At 44.5% G+C, this 18,801-nt stretch overlaps 1 protein-coding gene and 1 long non-coding RNA gene across 3 annotated transcripts in view; both read right to left on the bottom strand.

Annotated features, from left to right (window-relative positions):
- Positions 1-18,801, bottom strand: part of LOC132220948 (uncharacterized) — a 34,300-nt gene that overhangs the window by 15,256 nt on the left and 243 nt on the right. The gene's annotated exons all lie outside the window — the stretch shown is intronic.
- Positions 4,378-18,746, bottom strand: SERPINC1 (serpin family C member 1). 2 transcript variants are annotated; one of them, XM_059674704.1, is made up of 8 exons: positions 18,679-18,746; positions 18,436-18,591; positions 16,010-16,379; positions 15,509-15,724; positions 14,299-14,436; positions 12,627-13,017; positions 11,744-11,808; positions 4,378-10,838 (listed from the first exon to the last, which is right to left on the bottom strand). In XM_059674704.1, exons 2-8 carry the CDS (start codon positions 18,474-18,476, stop codon positions 10,662-10,664), a joined length of 1,398 nt encoding a protein of 465 aa, XP_059530687.1. In that variant the 5' UTR covers positions 18,477-18,591; positions 18,679-18,746; the 3' UTR covers positions 4,378-10,661. The 2 variants fall into 2 exon arrangements, with proteins under 2 accessions (XP_059530687.1, XP_059530688.1); XM_059674705.1 differs by lacking the exon at positions 18,679-18,746 and having other exon boundaries at positions 18,436-18,602.

Here is an 18,801-nt window from a genome sequence, read left to right as displayed (position 1 = left end):
GTTCGGATGAGTGACCCAGCCACCTATAGGGCACTTCTTCACCAGGCATTTTATTCTTAGAGTTGCCTTTCTCTAACTCCGAGATTAGTAAGTTCTACATAATACACCCTCTTAGTAATAAGTAGTCTTCATCGATAATATTTGCCTACATTTGTTCTGCCTTGTCTTAGAGCACTTATAGTAATAGTGGGTTCTTGGCATTTTGAACTGTTGCTCTTCTGACTACTTTGAGACTCTGATTAATCTGGGGTTTTGGACTTGTGAAAGAAATTGGATTCAGATATATAAGCTCAGTGAATCATCTGCATCCATCCCTCCTTGAGGTCTGTAGTAGATGTCATTTAAATATAAATCTGTTTAATATGAGAAACAGTGGAGTTTGCCAAGTATTATGACTTCTTTGATAATCATCAGTTTTACGTTTTGCCTTCTTTGTTTTCTAGTCTCTTTCTCTGTTTTCAATCTTCTTATTCTTTTTTTTTAAATATATTTTATTGATTTTTTTACAGAGAGGAAGGGAGAGAGATAGAGTTAGAAACATCGATGAGAGAGAAACATCGATCAGCCGCCTCCTGCACATCTCCTATTGGGGATGTGCCCGCAACCCAGGTACATGCCCTTGACCGGAATCGAACCTGGGACCTTTCAGTCCGCAGGCCGACACTCTATCCACTGAGCCAAACCGGTTGCGGCCAATCTTCTTATTCTTAAGTGGTGCTTTTCCCAGGGCCAGTCTTTTCGTTTTGCAGTAAGTGGGTTTTCTTGCTCAGAACAAGCCAAAGCTGGATCTTTTGAGTACTTTGAAACACGTGACTTAGTTACATTCCAAAGGGTATAATTATTGATGGGAACAATGATATCAAACTTAGAAAATATCTGTACAGACTGTCCAGTTTTGTTTTATAAGCAGACTATCTTTTCCCTCAACTGTGAGGAACAATGATTTAGAAGGCAACTATTACTTGAAATACATACTGTTTTCACAGAGGGTACATATATAAGTAAATTCCTTATCATACATCTTTCCCATTATTTATATAACAAATATCTCCCATCTTAACACAGTTAAGAATGGCCCACCAGCTCAAATAGTGGAAGATTTAAACAACAAAGCTAAATTATAAAGGCAGAGCAGTTATGTTAAAAAGAGAAAATACTTTTCTAATGCTTGCTTCTTTCATGTCTACTCAGTTAGTCCTATTGAAGTGACTAGAATTCACTATCCAGTTAGGAGAGATATATGTGCAGCATCTCATGTGGCAACAGCACAATTTAACAGTACTAATTACTAATTACTGTGAATCTTAGAATCTGAATCCATAATACCAAAAGTCACAGTATCTTGTAGGGAAATTTTTTCTATTTTGTGAAATCACTTATCTTAAGTGGTAAGTAGCATACAGGCAAATCTGTGCCATTAAGTAAATATTAAGTACTTTTTGGTACTAGACGATGTGCTTGGAGTTTGCATAACAAAATTGATTTTAGACGTAGTTTAGATGTGGCTTCCTATAGTACTTGAGAGTCCTAAACTTGGTTGGAGTCTGTATGTATTGTTTTTTAAAAGCCTGCACTTTTTACTGCATAGATAAAGGATCAAAAAAGCAGGGGACAGAATTAACTGTACTAAGAAAATAACCCTATGAAGTAATAATAGAAGAACTAAAAGTAGCTGACTTTTTTGAATGCTTACTATGTGCCAGGCACAGTTCTGTGCTTCTTATTGATTAACTCTTCTAATCCTGTGACAATCCTATTAGGGTAGATACTGTTATTATTTTCACTTTAGAAAGGAAGAAACTGAGACACAGAGGTTGACCCTGGTAGTCTCATACGAGAGTTGACACTCTTAACAGATTATATTGCCTTTAATAGGTATAATTATACCACACTGTATAGATGAGGAAACTGATGAGCCCAAGGGTCACACCATGGATAAATTACACAGCCAATATTTACCAATCTGATCCCAAAGTCCAAACTATCTTTACTATATCTTGTTGATTGTTTAATGATAAAGGTTGGGATGAACTGGAATATGTAATAGCCAGTAACAGTACTACTTATAGTGAACTGTTAATTCAAGAATATGTAGTTGGAAGATCTCTTCAAAAGATAATGCAGTTGATCTCTGAGCAGATGTTGAATGGTGAAAATTTTCTAGAGATATCGCCCACCGATTTCAAGAGTCACCCATTCAGTAGGTCTAGTGGCGAATGTGTGAATGAGTTACTACCAAGGCAGAAAATGAAAGCTAGCATTCCAGATATCTGTTGCTGTGTGACAGACTACCCAAACCTTCAGTGACTTAAAATAACTACTATTGTATATCTCTTGTGATGTTGTGGATCAGAAATTCAGGACAGGTTCATCTAGGCAGTTCTCTTGCTTCCTGTGGTGTGACGAGTCAGGTCACCTGATAGTATTCAGCAAGCGGTTGGACTGGTCTGGAGTGTCCAAGAAACCTCACCCACATGCCTGCCACCTTCGCAGGATGGTTCACCAAGCCCCCTCTCCCTCGTTGGTGTCCCAGCAACTCTCTATGTGGTCTCTCCATCAGGGTAGTCAGACTTATTCAGAATGGCAGCTCAGGCCTCCAAGAGGCTGGGTAGGAGGTGGCATCCTGTTAAAGGCCAGGGTCACCACCATACAGTATTGGTCAAAGAAGTCACTGGTCAGCCCAGATTCATGGGGACAGGAAATACCTTCCCACTTGATAGAAGGTTTGTCAAGGATTGGGGCCTGTCCTTTTTTTTTTTTTTTTTTTTTCTTATTGATTTTTTACAGAGAGGAAGGGAGAGGGATAGAGAGTTAGAAACATCGATGAGAGAGAAACATTGATCAGCTGCCTCTTGCACACTCCCCACTGGGGATGTGCCCGCAACCAAGGTATATGCCCTTGACCGGAATCGAACCTGGGACCCTTGAGTCCGCAGGCCAATGCTCTATCCACTGAGCCAAACCGGTTAGGGCGGGGCCTGTCCTTAATAAATGCTGTTATAGGTAGCATTCATTTTTTTTTATTGGTGTTGACTCTTCTCTGTTCATTCATTTAGGTCCATTTTTTGTGCCATAGACACCATTTATTATGTCTGGCATTGGCCGGTAAAGGAGCTAGAAGGAGAATGAGACACATACCTGCAACAGATTTCATTATTTACCTGCCTCTGAGTTTCATTTATCTTACAGCAAAATGTCCATTTTTTTCTTTTGTTCCAACTTGTGAGCCTTTGCCTGGTTCTTTGTTTTGTGAAGCCACAGAAACTGTACGTGCTGAGACAAATAATCCTGAGGGAGTAAAGCGCTTACTGTTACAGAACTTGAGATATCAGCTGTACTTTAAGTTTACAAATAGGGGAAAACTCCTGTGGCATGGGAAATTTACATGGCTAATAAACCTCTTTCAACAGGAGTTTCTGTTGAGTGGCTAGAAAGATCATATACTTGAAATAATTGGAAGTTTTGCCTATGTATCCCAGGCCCATCGTCACTGCCACCCACCGGCACTGGCTCAGTTTTGTCCTAGGAGATGAGTAGGTTTATCCCACTTTTATTACCTTTCATATAGGAAAATCCATGGCCCAATTTTACATTTTGTTAATCCTTTAAAGTTACCAGTTGCTGCCAACCTCTCTTAACTGAAATAACAGCTCATTGAAGTTTTGTCAGATGTAGGATGCTTTAACTCCTGCTAGCTACTAATAACTAGATACTAACTGCCATCACAAGAAATAAAGGGGGAGAATAAATTCTGCAACAAAATGATCATTCTCAAGTCCATACACTTTCTAAGAGAAGAAAGGTTTGGGATTATCCATCTATTCCTTGTGCAGTGGATGCCTGAAGAGTTAGCTATGAGGGGTTCTAGTTGGTCACCCCAATTATCATACAGTAAAGAGATCTCTGTCAGGCCTCAGGAATTGCAAATACAAGAGTAAAAGGAACACCCAGGGCTGAAGACTTAGTTTAAGGCTCTACAGAATGCTGGGAAGGGAAAGAGGAGACTTTGGATAGGCTGGGATGGAATGCTTGGAGGCATATAGGCATCAAGATTAATTCGATTTTATCATGCAAAGATTGGGGCAGATTTTAATGAAGAAAAATAAAGGAGCCTTAACTTTTTTTTTGATCCACATTTCCACTCAAAGTCTGCTCTTTGTGACAGAGAAAGCTTTTGAAGATTTCCAGGGAATGAAAACTCATGGTAATCTATGGAGGTGTCTCTCGGTCTGGATTTCCTAGCTCTCTGGGCCCCTCTCTAGGCTCTCAGTGACTCTTAAATTTGAAATCATCTGATGGTTAGATGAAACTCAGTACTGTGGTTTTGAGTTGCAAAAGAGAACAGAGAAGAAAGGGAATTTGTAGATTGACAAAATATTTGTTCTTTTTTTTCAGCATCACAAGTCTAGACCAAATCAAGCCAATCACAACAACCTGAGTGAGTAGAAATTCCTTTAGGGTTTAGATTTCTGCTGGTAGCTGCATCTTAAAGTAGATATTTATGTCAAGAGAAGGTGATCTATTGTTTTTCCCATAAGGTAACAGAATCCTAACTCTAGTGGTTCTTTAAGAACCACTGCGAAAACAGAATTACAACACAGGGAACAGAGCTTAAGATGTGTTTCCTCTGAAAGCCACGATGCTGAAACAGAGGACGCTAAGTGTGACAAATCACCTCTAGAATGGCTGTCAGCAAGACAGTAGAGATTTTAGAATTTTTATGGTATTCGTAATATTTTTACAAAAATGATTTTAAATCATGTAACTTGAAGTTTTAAAAAAATGAGCCTGTTTTCTTTTTGGAAAACTGGCCCAATAAAAATAACACTAATATAATTCACTTGTATATGCATGTGCATTGAACACAGAGTGGTATACTAAAGAGAGTTCATGCAAATAACTTGTGGGAAGTTTGGCTATTTTCTTAATATCTTTTTTCATAAATGTATGTTTATAAATATTTACTCGTCCACTAGGCCTTGGTAGCATTAGAAGCATTTTGTTAGTTGTATCATTGATTCTAAAAATCTCATTCTTGGCACAGTAGGCTATGAGAGCTTTTTGTTGCTTTGTTAGTATTTTGGCTAAGAAATGATTTCTCGCACTTTCTATTTATAAAGATGTTATAACACATTGCACCCACTTAGTGCAGCTATTCTTCAGAGATAAAGTTGTAGGTGCTAAAGTGAAATGTATGTTTAAAAGCCTGGCAAAGGAGGGACCTCAGAGTAACCGATTTGGCTTGCATCTGCCTGAGAAGAGCTGGGGTACAGTATAAAACTGAGACTGAAAGCAGCTGTTAGGATAGGCGTGCTGCTGCTGCACGTTGCAATATTGTTGTGAGTGGCCAGCTCCGTGTATGTGACTTCATGTGTGTATATGAGAAAAAGGTGTCTGATGAAGGCAGATGAGTCAGTGTACACTACCTCCCATTAAAGACTGAGCATATTCCAAGGTTGCCCTGCAACCCCTTCCGCAGGAGGCTGGATTCCTCAGCCAATGCCCCCCCATTCTCTCTTGTACTCACTTCAGCTCCTCTACCTCTGAGCACTTGGCTGAAGAAAGAGTGTAGCTTTCTGTAGCAAGCAAAGGAAAGCCAAACCCAAGATACAGAGGCTGCCGGATCCAGTTCTCCTTGTCAAGTTAGATGTTAATGTTTGTTTTGGTGCCCAGATCAAAGTGTCGGAACACTTGGGGTTAGTGCTTTTATCCGCTGGCTTCTATTTGGCAAGAGTAGTCAGTGGAAGTGGAGCCTTTCTGTTGTTTTCAAAGATGCACCCCACTCCTTTTAATGATGTGAAAAATGTATTTGAATCCTGCATTGTTGTTGTTTTCAGTTGCCATTTGCGGTCCATTTTGGGGGGGACTGGAATAAAAACCATATGTTCCTGGTAACAAGCCTTCTGCCAATATCTTGACATAGAGGTGAGGATGACATGGATTTCTGGGTGGCCTGTTTTGCTTTTTTGTCACTTCAAAGAGTGATGTTCCTGTTTTTAATGCCGATACTGTTACAATAGTCAGGACGCCTCGCTTGAATGTTGTGGGTGTCAGATAATGTAGTTTTAGTAGTAAAATGCCACTAGGCAGGCCACCTAATCTGGAAGTCCAGCTGTAGCACTCAACTGACTGGCTGTTTGGAACACTGGCACACTGAGCCACATCAGGTCACCTCCCCTTGGAACATCTGTTACAGCTGGGGAAGGACCACTGGCCCTTTAATAGGTACCCTGGAATGCTTCCGCCTTTTCTTTCTAATGCACTGGCTAGTCCTAATGTCTGATGAGGAGTGAAGATGAGACAGAGTGATCCACTTTCATATTTTGAGAGGTTGGCTTCTTTGTTTCAGGTACAAGCTAATAAATATTCATTTATCCAGTAACTGGGTAGGACAAGCGATGATACCAACAGTGTGAAATTCCAAATAATGAGACAAGCATTACTCATAGGTGACAACTGATGCAGAGTAACCTCTGCCTGAGTACAGTATGAATCCTGTAGATGAGGCAGTAAAATCAATGTGAATCTATTCACCACAGCTATTTTTTGTATAACTGTAAAATAATTGTCAGTGTATAAGCCAGGCTGATATCCTGGACTCAGGAATTAGCTCCTGCTTAGGAAAATTCTCACCTCTGGCTTGTCTTTTGTTTGTGCCCAGATTCTGTCCTAGGCCAGTCCCCAGCTGTTTTGCTATACCACATGCTTAAGGTACAGTCTTACCTAAAGTCAATAATTTACTGTTGATGGTGCAGCCAGTACAGCTAAAGTGATTTACTTAAAAACAGAACAAACACAACAGTGAGAAACGCCTAGATCTTTCCTTTGAGGCATGTTAAATCTGTGAATTGGGAGGAAGCATGGAGTCTTCCCTTTCTTCCCTGTGACTTGGGTGAACACTGGCCTTACTGCTTTCTAGTTCAGAGCCAGTTGACCTTGGCCCATAGACCTCCCTCATCAGATACCTTTATTGGCTCTGAGTTTAAGCTTATGGTGGGTGGGCCAAGACTCAGGTTTTACAATAGATTGTCCATTTGTCCTCAGAGTCATTCTGGAGAGAGATGTTGCCATCCATTCCATTTCCTCTCTATACCAGATACAAAGGCTGCATAAGTAAACAAAGCATATTTTCAAAGTCTGGTTTCTAGAACCCACTTTACATAGGTGGTTTGATTGGAGGTTTCTCAGTTCTGCTACGAAAATAGAGCCCTTGACCTTATTAAAAGAGCCAAGCCACGCCACCCAGGGAGACCTCTCTTTGTAAAGTAACTGAAAAGCATTGTTAAATCAGTGGAGAGGAAAGGCTCCTTTCTGGGGTGATGCATTCAGTTGTCTCTTAGCTGTCTTCTATGTGGGATTTTTATGTAAAGTGACTTTCATTTTTCCTTCTTTGTGAATGAAATGCACTAGCTAAGGCTTAAATGTTTCTGAATTTTATAAGAAATGTGAAATAGTCATTTTAGCATCTTTGTTCCAGGATGTCAAAGACCTAATCCAGTAATTCCCAAATGAAGTTTCATATCTTTCCTTCTTTCCACCCCACGTAGTAAAGATACCTGCCATGGCAACCTCACACATGGTAATGGAAGGGGAGAACTGTTTGATTTCCCATAAAAAGTGAGAGCCACTGTTCTAACTAAGGAACTACCCAGTGATTTCTAATTCATGAAAGAAATTTGTGTTTCAGAGCAGGTTCAGACATAGCGGACTCTCTCCTGAGAGAATTCTGGGCACCATAGAAATTCGTTCATATATTGCCTACAAATAACTGATCATTTAAATTTCAAGTAGCTGGTATGTTTGAGAAGAAATAGTGGGTCAAAAAGGAAAGACTGGTTCGTGCAGAGGACTGAATTAGCATCAGGCTATGAAATTTCATTACAGTAACATTAAGGCCTGGCTATTTGCTTAGCATGCAAATGCTGCAGTGTCACTTAGAGAAAATGCCTCCTATGCCTTAGAAAACGTGTGAAGGCTTCCTGATTCTGGGTGGAATTGGAAAGCGGCAGCTTTGGGACTTGTATGCATCGGGAGAGTGGCCCACGGGTTCTCCTACTGAAGAGCATTGTGGAGTACTGTGAAATGTTGTTGGACTTTATGCAAATCACGCCGCACTGGATTTTAAGATTGGGAGTGGGGAGAGTGGAAAAGGATGGGGAAGTGATGGTAAATATATATGTATAAACTTGTACTAAATTTTAAGCAAGAAACGAAACATTCCCTATCAGGACTGTGAAGTTCTGTCAGGTTCTTCTGCCCTCCTGGGTCAGCTTGAAACCTCTAAGAAGTCCTTTTGGAAGCAGCTAACCAGAGGCTAGTCTGACCACAGTTACATCACCTGCCCTATCCCTCCTCTCAACAAAAGAAAGACATTCCCAAACTCTAGGCAGAAGCAATGTGTTCTGTCCCAGCCACTCACTTTTCATCTGCTGTGGTCTGTGTTCACAGGTTGAGCCTGTTGCATTTTTTTTGTGTGATCTCATGGCAGACCTTAAAGAGAACTGCCAGTTCAGTCAGGAACCAAGAGCTCCTCCTTTCAGAAATCTGAAAACCAGAACTCTCAGTTTAGGGCAGTTCAGCATATGTGAGGAAAGGGGAAAGTACATTGGAAGAGAAGGAGAGAAGACCGAGGGTTCAGACAGAAGAGTCATGTAGCCAAAACTCGATTTCTGTCAGATGGACGTGGTCGAAAGAAATCTGTTCTCTATGGTGCTTATCCGGTGGGTGACACTGTCCCACCCACTGTCCCTGGCATTGTGCCTTCCCACTGGTCACTGTGAAAAGCAGATCACACTGGACTCAGAGGCCAGACTCCAGGACAATTCCCCCTCATTTTGAGCCCACCACTTCTGCGTACAGCTAATAATGTAGCACTTAGTTCTCTTTGGAAAACTCTTGGGATTGTCCCCCAAGAAATAGTAAAGCATTTAAAGGAAAATAGTCAGTGGTAGCTATCAAATAAGGAGATTACAGGGAAGTGTCACTTCCTCTCGGCTGATACTGATTGATAGCAAGCACCTACAATGCCCCCTCCACCTGAGTTTTTAAAGGCTACCATAATATTTGTAAGCAATGAACTTATCTAACATTTTTTCACAACTTGTTAATCAAGGATTCATATGAAAACAGACAATCAGTTTCTAAAATGCTGTTATCCCTGAAAGGGAATGAGGTAGTTTTTAACTATAAGAACCTACCAGTCTGTTTTTTCCCTTTGAAAAAACTAACCCTTGCAGTTTGTGTCTTTCATCTGCAGCGATTACTCCAGGTCGCTTAAAGATGCCTCAGACAAGTCAGTGAGCCAGGCTAGCGCCCTTGCACCTCAGAGGGTGCTGGGCTGGTTTGCGCATCTTATTTCCTTAGAGAGTATTGATCTTTATTATGACCTTAATTATAAATACCTATATATAGGAATAGGATTTCCTCTCACCCCACCCTCTTTTAATCATTATCACTTAAGCGTAAACCACCCCCCCACACACACCCCTTTTACTGAAAAAAATGCACTTTAATTCCTAAGGAGAGTGGCTGTTTCCAGCCCTAAAGCCAGATTACTTCAGGAGGAGAGTTGAGGAGGGAGAACTCTTTTGCCAGACCCTGTGAAATTAACCAAATTCCTTAATGTAAACAAATAATAACATCCTTTTTTAAGTCGCTCCCACCCCCAGCCAAAGGGAAAATGAAACAACCAAAATGAAAAAGTTCAAAATGCCTACTCTGATTTTAAAAGTTTCACTGGGGAAGTCAATATTAAGTTATTTTCTCAGTTACCAAACTATCAGAAATTTCTGGGTTGTTTTGTGGGAGGCTGAGATTTTTTTCATTAGAAAGTCAAGTGAAAATACAAAGGCTATAAAATGAGTCTGACTTGTGTCATTTCTAATCTCAGCCCTTAATTTGATAGGTGTGCTCAGTCTCTCCTCCTGTAGGTTCTGTCCTTCCCCTGATGACAAGCCAATCTTTCTTGGTGGGTTGCATGCCTCCTAGAGCCCAGGAGCCCTGTTGTGTCGGGGAGGGGGGAGGGCAGGAGGGTGGGCGGAGACTGGGGTTGGGGGCGGGAGATTCTGAGAAAGAGTGAAGAGATGGGTTTATATAAACATATTTAAAGCAGCTTAGCAAAAGCTTTCTCGTTGGACAGCTTTAAGAACAATGTGAATGAAATCTTAGCAACTTGGTTAGTAATCTGAAAAGTCTATTAATGTATACTTGAAAATCTGTATAAAGATACATTTTCCTCTTTATTTTAACACTGTGTAAAAGAACATTATGCATGTGAGTGGTTTGAGAATTAAATGGTTTAATACTCAGATTTGAGTCTCTGTTTTTCTGTACATAGAGATTAACGCGTTTTAAAATGGGGGATTTTTTTGTAAAGTGGGAATACCGAGATATCAAGCCCCCCTGCCCTTCCGGGATGCCTACCACCATTCAGGATAATGCAGTCACATATCCTTCACTTCCTTTACCCAGATGTGTTCACTGGTAGCAAGTAAAAATCATCATTTTACCAAATGCCCAATAGCATGTCTAGCAGTTTCTCCCTTCCTTGTCTTTATTTCAGGTGGCAATGTCCATTCATACTGGTGAGATGGGAGTAATTGTATTTATTTTTACCTCTGTTCACAAACCAAATAGGAGGAAGTGCAAGGAATAAGAACCCTCTAGTTCACACAAGGGTTGGCTACTCTGCCCATGAAGATGATAGTGTTCAGAGCAACTTCCCTTATAAGAACCAGGAAGGGCCTGTTGGCCTTGAAGATCACTCTGTTGGGGTTCAGCGAACGGCCAGCAATCACGATGGCGGTACTAGCTGCTGCTTCACTGCCTTCCTCATTCACCTGCAGGTCAAACAGGAAACAAACCGCTGCATTAGCTGCTCTGCTCTGCGTCTGTTCCTTAGATGCAGAGACCTCACGCATACACACAGCCACTCCAGGTGCTATCTGCCATCCAGTGGGAAGTGCCTTTGGGTCAGCTGGGGTTCCCTCTGGAACCCCACTGTTCCTCATTCTTCCACCCAGTGAATATTGATGTAGGCATTTGGATTCATCCAAGCTTTTGGCTGGATCCTCAGATAATTGCTGAACCAGAAATCTGAATGGAGACAAGGATATCACATTCCTGGCTGGCACATGGTACATGGTATTTCAAGGGGATTATGTTGTACTCGATGCTAAAAGAAATTTTGACTCAAGATCAGAGCTCTACGGTTGAAATAGTTTCACTCTTGGAGCATCAGGCTCCCAGATATAAGTACCCCAAGCAGCCACTCGAGACCCAGGGCCTATGAAAAGAGGAGGACCCTCTGGCTGGAGGAGATGGCTTGGAGTAATAGACTGAAACAATGGTATTTGAATTTGCTGATAAGCAGAAGCGCCACCAGTCTAGAGGGAGATGCCTTTGGAAAATTGTACTTGGGGACCCAGAATATCACTAAAACTGTCTGTGCCTCTTCATGATAGTCCTCTGCTGGCTCCTTTCCCTTAATGTTTGTGTCCCTGTTTCACCTGCTTCAGGAGAGACACAGGAAGGGAGGTGGGAACAATGAGACCCCAGGGCTTCAGGGCAGGGCTGTGTTGTAGCTGGCCTCCCAAGGAGGGGGCAGTTCAAGCATCTGCTAGCTATACCAGGACAGCCAGTGAAACAAGAACTCCAGAATTACAAATCACAGGAGATACTGATGAACGAATAATAAAGCAGATGGGAATAAAAAAGAATTGAGAGCAAAGGGAGGTGTACTCACCTCAAGAAATGCCTTATGGAATGCGTCTGAGACGAAGAGGTCGTCACGGCCTCCGGCAACAATACCTACAAGGAAGACCAGAGAAGGCTCAGTGACATGGGAGAAAGGAACCCAGATTCATTAAGAGGCCCTTTGGGGCTTTTTTGAAAAATAGGAAGCCATTCTGGACCCTCACTTAATGACACCCTCAAAATGCCATCATGGAAACAGTAAGAACATACGCAGGGCTTCTCAGCCTGGCTCTGTGCATTGAGTCTCATGCTTCAGTCCTTGGTGGGGTAAGGGAGGGTGGCGGGGGCAGGGACTCTGTTCTTAAAGAAAAACTCACTCCATCTGGTAGGAATGTCTTTCCAGTCTGGCAACATTTTTGAGAGAGGGATTGGTTTTCAGACCTAGTTTAAAGATAGGCCATTAAAGGTCAATCCAGTTACCTATGTAAGCTGAAAGGTTTGGCTGTGTCTGTCCAAGTGACCTTGAGGGAAACACATGAGCCCTTTGGAATAGCAGGTAAAGGGCTACCAGATGTCAGCTACCCCCATGTTGTGGGGCCCAGATGCCCCCAGCTCTTCATCAGATCTATCTCTGCTCTGAATTTGATGCCTTTTCAAGTTCTTCTCTACCGGGTCTCATCTCCTCTATCAGTGACAGACTCAAAGGGTTCCCGTGCCAGCTGGGCCGGCGGAGAACCAAGAGCTACCTCCCCCTTTTCCAGAAGAAAAAGCTGAGGCCTGGAGAGGAAAAGGGAGTTCCCTGCGTTCACAGTAGAACTGGATTAGACCCAGGTGTCCCACCTGTTCTCTTTTCTACTCTCCCTCCCACTCTTCCACCTTTGGTCAGACCCCCTGGGGGGCAGATGAAGGAGTAAAGTCTTTTCTCCACTAACCCGGGAGCTTGGATTTCTCCGGACTGAACAGGTCCACAAGGCCCATGTCCTGCAGCTTCTCCTTCACACTGAAGCTGTCCTCGATGCGGAAGCGGGGCATGTGGACCACCAGCATTGTCTCCGCCAGCTCATCCAGCCACTCCTGCAGCACCTCCGGGCTGAGCTGCTGCTCCACCTTGGCCAGGCTCTTCTCACGCTGGGGCAGGATGAGCACCATGGTGATGTCATCACCCTTGAAAGGCAACTCGAGCACCTGGGTGCCTTCTGCCACGCGCCGATAGCGGAACTTGCCCTCCTGGTACATCATGGATGCCGAGCACGACTGCCCATCGGCCTTGTAGAAAGGTTCTAACCTTGTGTTCTCAGAGCTGAACTTCGACTTCCATAGGCCCTGCAAGAAGACGCGAGGTGGAAGAATCACAAAGCAAGAAGACCCGGAGGATACTGACCTGCGCATATGCACATTTTGTTATGTTAACTTGTGCATATAATTATTAGGAAAAACAACTAGAAGAATGATGACTATGTCAGAGTGTTTTCTTTCTGTGAACTTTCTGTATATTTCCCAGATTTTCAGCAATGATTATCTATTTGATTTTATAACAAAAAAGGTAAAAACTAAAACCAAGAAAAACCTACTGGCCTCTTCACAAGTCTCTCCTTGAGTTTAAATCGAATTGCTTTCTTTCTCCCACCAGCCTCTTTCTCCAAGGCATTATCCAAAATGCGGGGCTCTGCCGGGTGAATACAGGACACACACACACACACACACACACACACACACACACACACACACACACAAACAAAATAACCCCAGGGGGTTATCCAGAAGCCCTGCCAGGCAGAGGGTGCGTCCTGGCCAACTTCCTAGTCAAAGGGAGGAGATACAAGACACTCCTTTGAAGTGTAATGACCATCCCTGTTATCTTCTGGTTCTTTGATTTGGGGACAAGTCATTTAACTTAACTCTGAGCAGTGGGCCTTCATCTGTAACATTTGGAGCTGGTGATCACTAGTATTTGTAGGGAGTTCAATGTTCATCATGTGGAGGGCACTGCTCCAAGCATTTTACATGTATCAATTTAGTCCCCTCAGGTATGAGTTATGGTACATCATTACCAGCATTTTACAAATGCAGAAATTGGGACAGAGAAGTGTCACAGGTAGTGAGGCCAAGTTCATGCAGTTGAGATTACAGAGTCTGGATTTATACTAAGTAACCTGAATGAGCAGTCCAAGGTCACATTTGTGATGTTAGGAGGACCAGGAGGGCTAATTAATGGCAAAGTGTTCCCTAAACAGTCAAGGGCAATAGACCCTGAGGAAATGCAACCTACTTTACTCTTGGGGAGAAGGAAACCCCAGGCAACGGAGTGGTTGGCCACAGCAGTTGACTGGCTAAACCCTTGGGCTAAACCCCTGTGGAGGAGGGGGAATACATATGGAGCACAACCCAGGATGGGCAGATGTGCCACAATTCTACCCACCTTCAACGGGTGACCATCCTGACTCTGTCAGGAAGCTGTTTATTCCCACCACCCACATCCCATCCTCCTCCCTAAACGTTATTAATTTGGAACAATCTTCAGAATTTCTGACTCTCTGAGAAAGATAAGGCCCTCAAATCACAGGGCCTTTGCAAGTCTGAGGTCAGTTTACCAAGGTCACTTACCTTGAAGTAAATGGTGTTAACCAGCACCAGGACAGTGAACTCATTAATAGCATCCTGGGGAATGACATCAGTGATACGTCCTTCGGTCTTATTGGATATCCACTGGTTGATGGTCACTCTGGATGGTTCTGGATTTTCCTAAGGAGAACAGGAAACAAATCTACCCACCTGTGCTATTCAACCATCTTCTCCATTTCCCCAGGCAGCATTTTATTTTATCCTTCATCCCTCTGTCCTTTCCCAGCATGTGGTTAAGCCATCACTCTAACCCAGATTGGGGAAACCTCACATATCTAGTACGGTGCCATGAACTCACAAGAGTCCAGGTTTCCTGGCCCCGGTGAGGCTGAGACGGCCCCAGTGAGGTTGGGACAGCTAATGGGGACCAGTATAGACTGATGAACAGGGGTAGATGCAGAGGCAGAGCAACATTGAACAGACTGTCAAACTAGTGGGAAGCCTGGAGAGGGTTTGGGAGGGTGGGGGGGGGGGGGGGGATTAAGAGATCAACCGAAGGACTTATATGCATGCATATAAGATTAACCAATGGACACAAGACACCGGCCGGGTAGGGGCCGGGGGAATGTCAAGTCGGGGGGGGGGGGGGGGGAAGGAGACATATGTAATACTCTTAGAAATAAAAATTATTAAAAAAAAAAAAAAAGAGTCCAGGTTTCCAAAACATGTTCTTTGGGAAGCTAATGAGTGATGAGGGAGCGGGGTGGGGCAGGAGGGATATTCATATGGTCAAAAATGCCTAAGAAATGCTGTTTGAATTAAAGTCGATAGACTTTTTGACCGCAGGACTTCTCAGACACTTAATACCTCTGGTGCTTCATGAACCTCCAAGAGGAGAACATAACATGCACCACATGCCAATTTTGACCATGGTAACTTTAAAACATTGAATTATAAGGTCTCTGGTAGGACTGGCATCTCCAGGATAGCTTTGGGTATATATGTGAACTTGGTAGAGGAAATGAAGAATTTATTGCTTGTACTACTTTTTTAGAGCTTCCACTACAATCCATAGACACCACTGACTTCTCAGGTTTCAAGCAAGAGTAAATGTTCCAGGGGTTGTGACTTACAGTGTGCCTCTACCTGCCCCTAACTAGCATAGCAGTGTTAACTTGGATCCTGCTTCTCTATCTCAATCCCTTAGTGGAGAGGAAGAACTCTGAGGTCAGGCATAATATGTGTAACTCACCTTGAAGTCCAGGGGCTGGAGCTTGGCTCCATATACCACCTCACTGATGTCCTGGTAGGTTTCATTGAAAGTAAGGGATTTGTCTCCAAAGAGGCGATTGGCTGATACCAACTCAGAGGATTTGTTGGCTTTCCGATAGAGTCGGCAGTTCAGTTTGGCAAAGAAGAAGTGGATCTGGTCCGATGTTTTCTCGGAGATAGTATCAAACTTAAAAACCTGTAGAAGCCAAAAGAAAATGGTGATGGGTTGGGTGGTGAGCATGGTGCTGTTGGTCCCTGACCAAGAGCCACCTCAGTTATGAGCTCCTTCAGGTACAGTGCCTGGCAGCGTAAATGCTCAGCTCCTGTTTCCTAAACGAACACATGGATGAAAGAAGAATAAAGGTAGGAAGGATAAAAGGGAGAAGAAACACACAAAGACTGGGATACCACCTAAATCCTCCAAAGGGCTCTAGTCTAGACCAAGACAGTAAGGAGCTGGGCAGAGGGCCCTGGATTGTACCTCCATCAGCTCCTTGAGGGTGTTGTCACAGGCTCCCAGCTTGGTCATAGCAAAAGCTGTGGAGATACTCAGGGGCGACAGGAAAATGTTGTCATTTTCATTCTTGGAGTCCGCCAGATGCTGATAGAAGGCAGTGGCAAAGCGGGAATTGGCCTTGGACAGTTCCCAGACCCGCCGGTTGGTGGCCTCGGGGATCTTCTGGTCTGAGCCCTCCTCCTCAGGGGCCTTCTTCTCTGGGGTTCGGTAAATGCACATGGGATTCACAGGGATGTCCCGCGGCTTGGCTGTGCAGATGTCCTCCACAGGGCTCCAGTGACAGGTCACACAGCCCCAGAGGCCAAGGAGCAGCAAGGAGAGAAGACACACACTCCTACAGGGGGACAGAAAGCTGAGTTAAGCTAGGCTGGATGACCCCTATCCACTGCCCATCACAGACGTGCCCCAGGAAAGCATAGGATGCCAAACCACCCGTTGGACCTTGGACTTTGTAAAATACAAGGGCCCAGGACAAGTCCAGTCCTGGATTCCCTACAAGTGGATAGTTCATGTTGAAATTGGAATCAACTACTGAAGCAACTCATGGTTATTAAAAATAAAGAATGCTGAGCTTCCAGTGGTGAGATGGGATGTGCGCTCATGAAAAACAGGCAGGCCCTGGCCGGCTTGGCTCAGTGGATAGAGCATCAGCCTGCGGACTTAAGGGTCCCAGGTTTGATTCCGGCCAAGGGCACATGCCTGGGTTGCGGGCTCAATCCCCAGTGGGGGGCATGCAGGAGGCAGCCAATCAATGATTCTCTCTCATCATTGATGCTTCTACCTCTCCTTCTCTCTTCCTCTCTGAAATCAATAAATATATTTTTTTAAAAAAAGAAAGAAAAATAGGCAGGAAACGTTGGTGCCCAAGGAAGAGGGAGGGTAGCAGTGGGAGCCACTTACAGAGCTGTGTTGGGAATTTAACCTGGATGGAAAAGGAGTGGAAGGATTTTCGCTGATACAGGCTTCACTAACACACGAGGGATAAGAAGGAATGAGTGGGCAAGGGCACTCTACGTGCTCAAGACTCCCACATCCGTATCTCCAGCCCCAGTGTGTGCTGGATAACCCCACTTGGATGCCCTACACATTCCTTAATGAAATGCGACCACACCCTTGCTTCTTCTTCTGTGTCCTCCAACTCAGCAGATGGGACCCTCGCACACCCTGTGATCCAATCCCGAAACCTGGGGGTCACCCTGATTCCTCCCTCCCACCCTCCTCTTTAGTCAGACCTAGATTCGATTAATTCTTCTCCTTGCTCTCTCATTACCTTAGTTCAGGCCTCATAATTGTCTGTTGCCTGGGATTCTTAATAGCTTCCAACATGGGTTCACTAAAGGTAAATGAGACTAATTTTTTTAAAAAACGAGATCACAAAATTGGCAGATTAGAATTGGGACATCCAAGGAAGTGAACCCAGAGCTGAACTCTCTTGTGTTTTATCGGTAAGACTGGCTGGGCCAGGGCTTCCTCTGGCAGGCTTGAGTCCCTGGGTCTGGAAAAGGGAGTCTCTATGTGGTACCAGGTCTTCCCAGAAAAGACAGCTGGCAGGGCAGGAAAGATGTGTTAGGGAGGTCTACTGGGCAAGTGGGGGCTGGTGGGAAGCTGGGGGCCGCTGAGGGGGTGCATGCTTGTGTGTGATCTGAGGCCAACTCCGTAGCTGTTTGCAGAACAGAGGCTCAGACTGGGAGAGGAGTGGAGGCGCTGAGGGAGGGAAAGGAAGTGAGGGGGGAGCAGAAAGAGAATCTTGCCATTCATCTTCCCTTTTGTTGCTTCTGTTCCCCATTTTGCCCCTCCACGACATTTGCAAACCCAAGTGGAGGCTGAGGAGGCCCTGGGAGCTCTGTTAAACACAAGGGAAAACCCAGATGGTTGAGCCACAGCCTCACCTCGGGCTTCCTCCAGCAACCAGATCAGGGAGGGAATGTGTGTGGTGTGGAGGGAGGAGAGAACAGGGCTGCGGCCCTTTCATCAAAGGTCACCGAAATCTCGGAGAGGGGCATCCAAGCAGAAGGAAGAACCAAAAGGGAGTTAGGAGATCCTCACAGATTAAACTCGGAGGATTGTAGAGGCACGGCGGGCCCGGAGTTCCCCTCGGAGGGTCTCGGGACCGCTGTGAGGGCTGGGACTGGCGCAGCGCCTTCAAGGGAAGGAAAAGGCCCCTTGGCTTCTTGGGCTAAGAACCCAAGGTGTGGCTTAGGGAAAGGCCTTACCCCAAGAGGGGGCGGAGGGAGGGCGCTTGGAGTGACGTCCTGCAAACAAGCCGTCTTTGATTGTAACCACCTGGGAGAGGGCCTGGTCTTCTCCAAGGTATGGAGACCATCCTCGTGGGTCCTTCAGAGGTCAGGAAACCCTCGAGAATCTGCGAAGGCCAAGCTTGCCCCTCTTACCTTCTTCCAGCAGCCGCAGTTCCTAGCCCACTGGAAAACATGGTCGCTAATCTTCCACAGGCTGGGCAGGTGGAGGTAGTGTGACCGAGGTGATCCCTCTGAAAACTGGCTCTTTCCTCTAAAGCCGAGGTTCCAGAGGCCAGGGTGGGGGAGGGGCTGGTGAGCAGAGGAGGACTGAGGTCAGAGGCTGATGACCAGCTTCCAGGGTTAAGCAAAGTGTGGGGCCCAGTGTTGTTTACTTACTAGAGAAGTTTTAAAGTTCAGTTCGGTGCAGGGAAAGCAAGGCCCACCTCTCTCATCCATACATTCTCACTCTCTTCTTATCTTTACAGAACAGAAAAAGAAGGTTCACAAGTTCAAACTTGG

This window comes from Myotis daubentonii, chromosome 18 (genome assembly GCF_963259705.1).
Source record: "Myotis daubentonii chromosome 18, mMyoDau2.1, whole genome shotgun sequence".
Taxonomy (NCBI): Eukaryota; Metazoa; Chordata; class Mammalia; order Chiroptera; family Vespertilionidae; genus Myotis; species Myotis daubentonii.
Note: the sequence above shows the minus strand (reverse complement) of the source record. Positions and strands in the feature narration are given on the sequence as shown.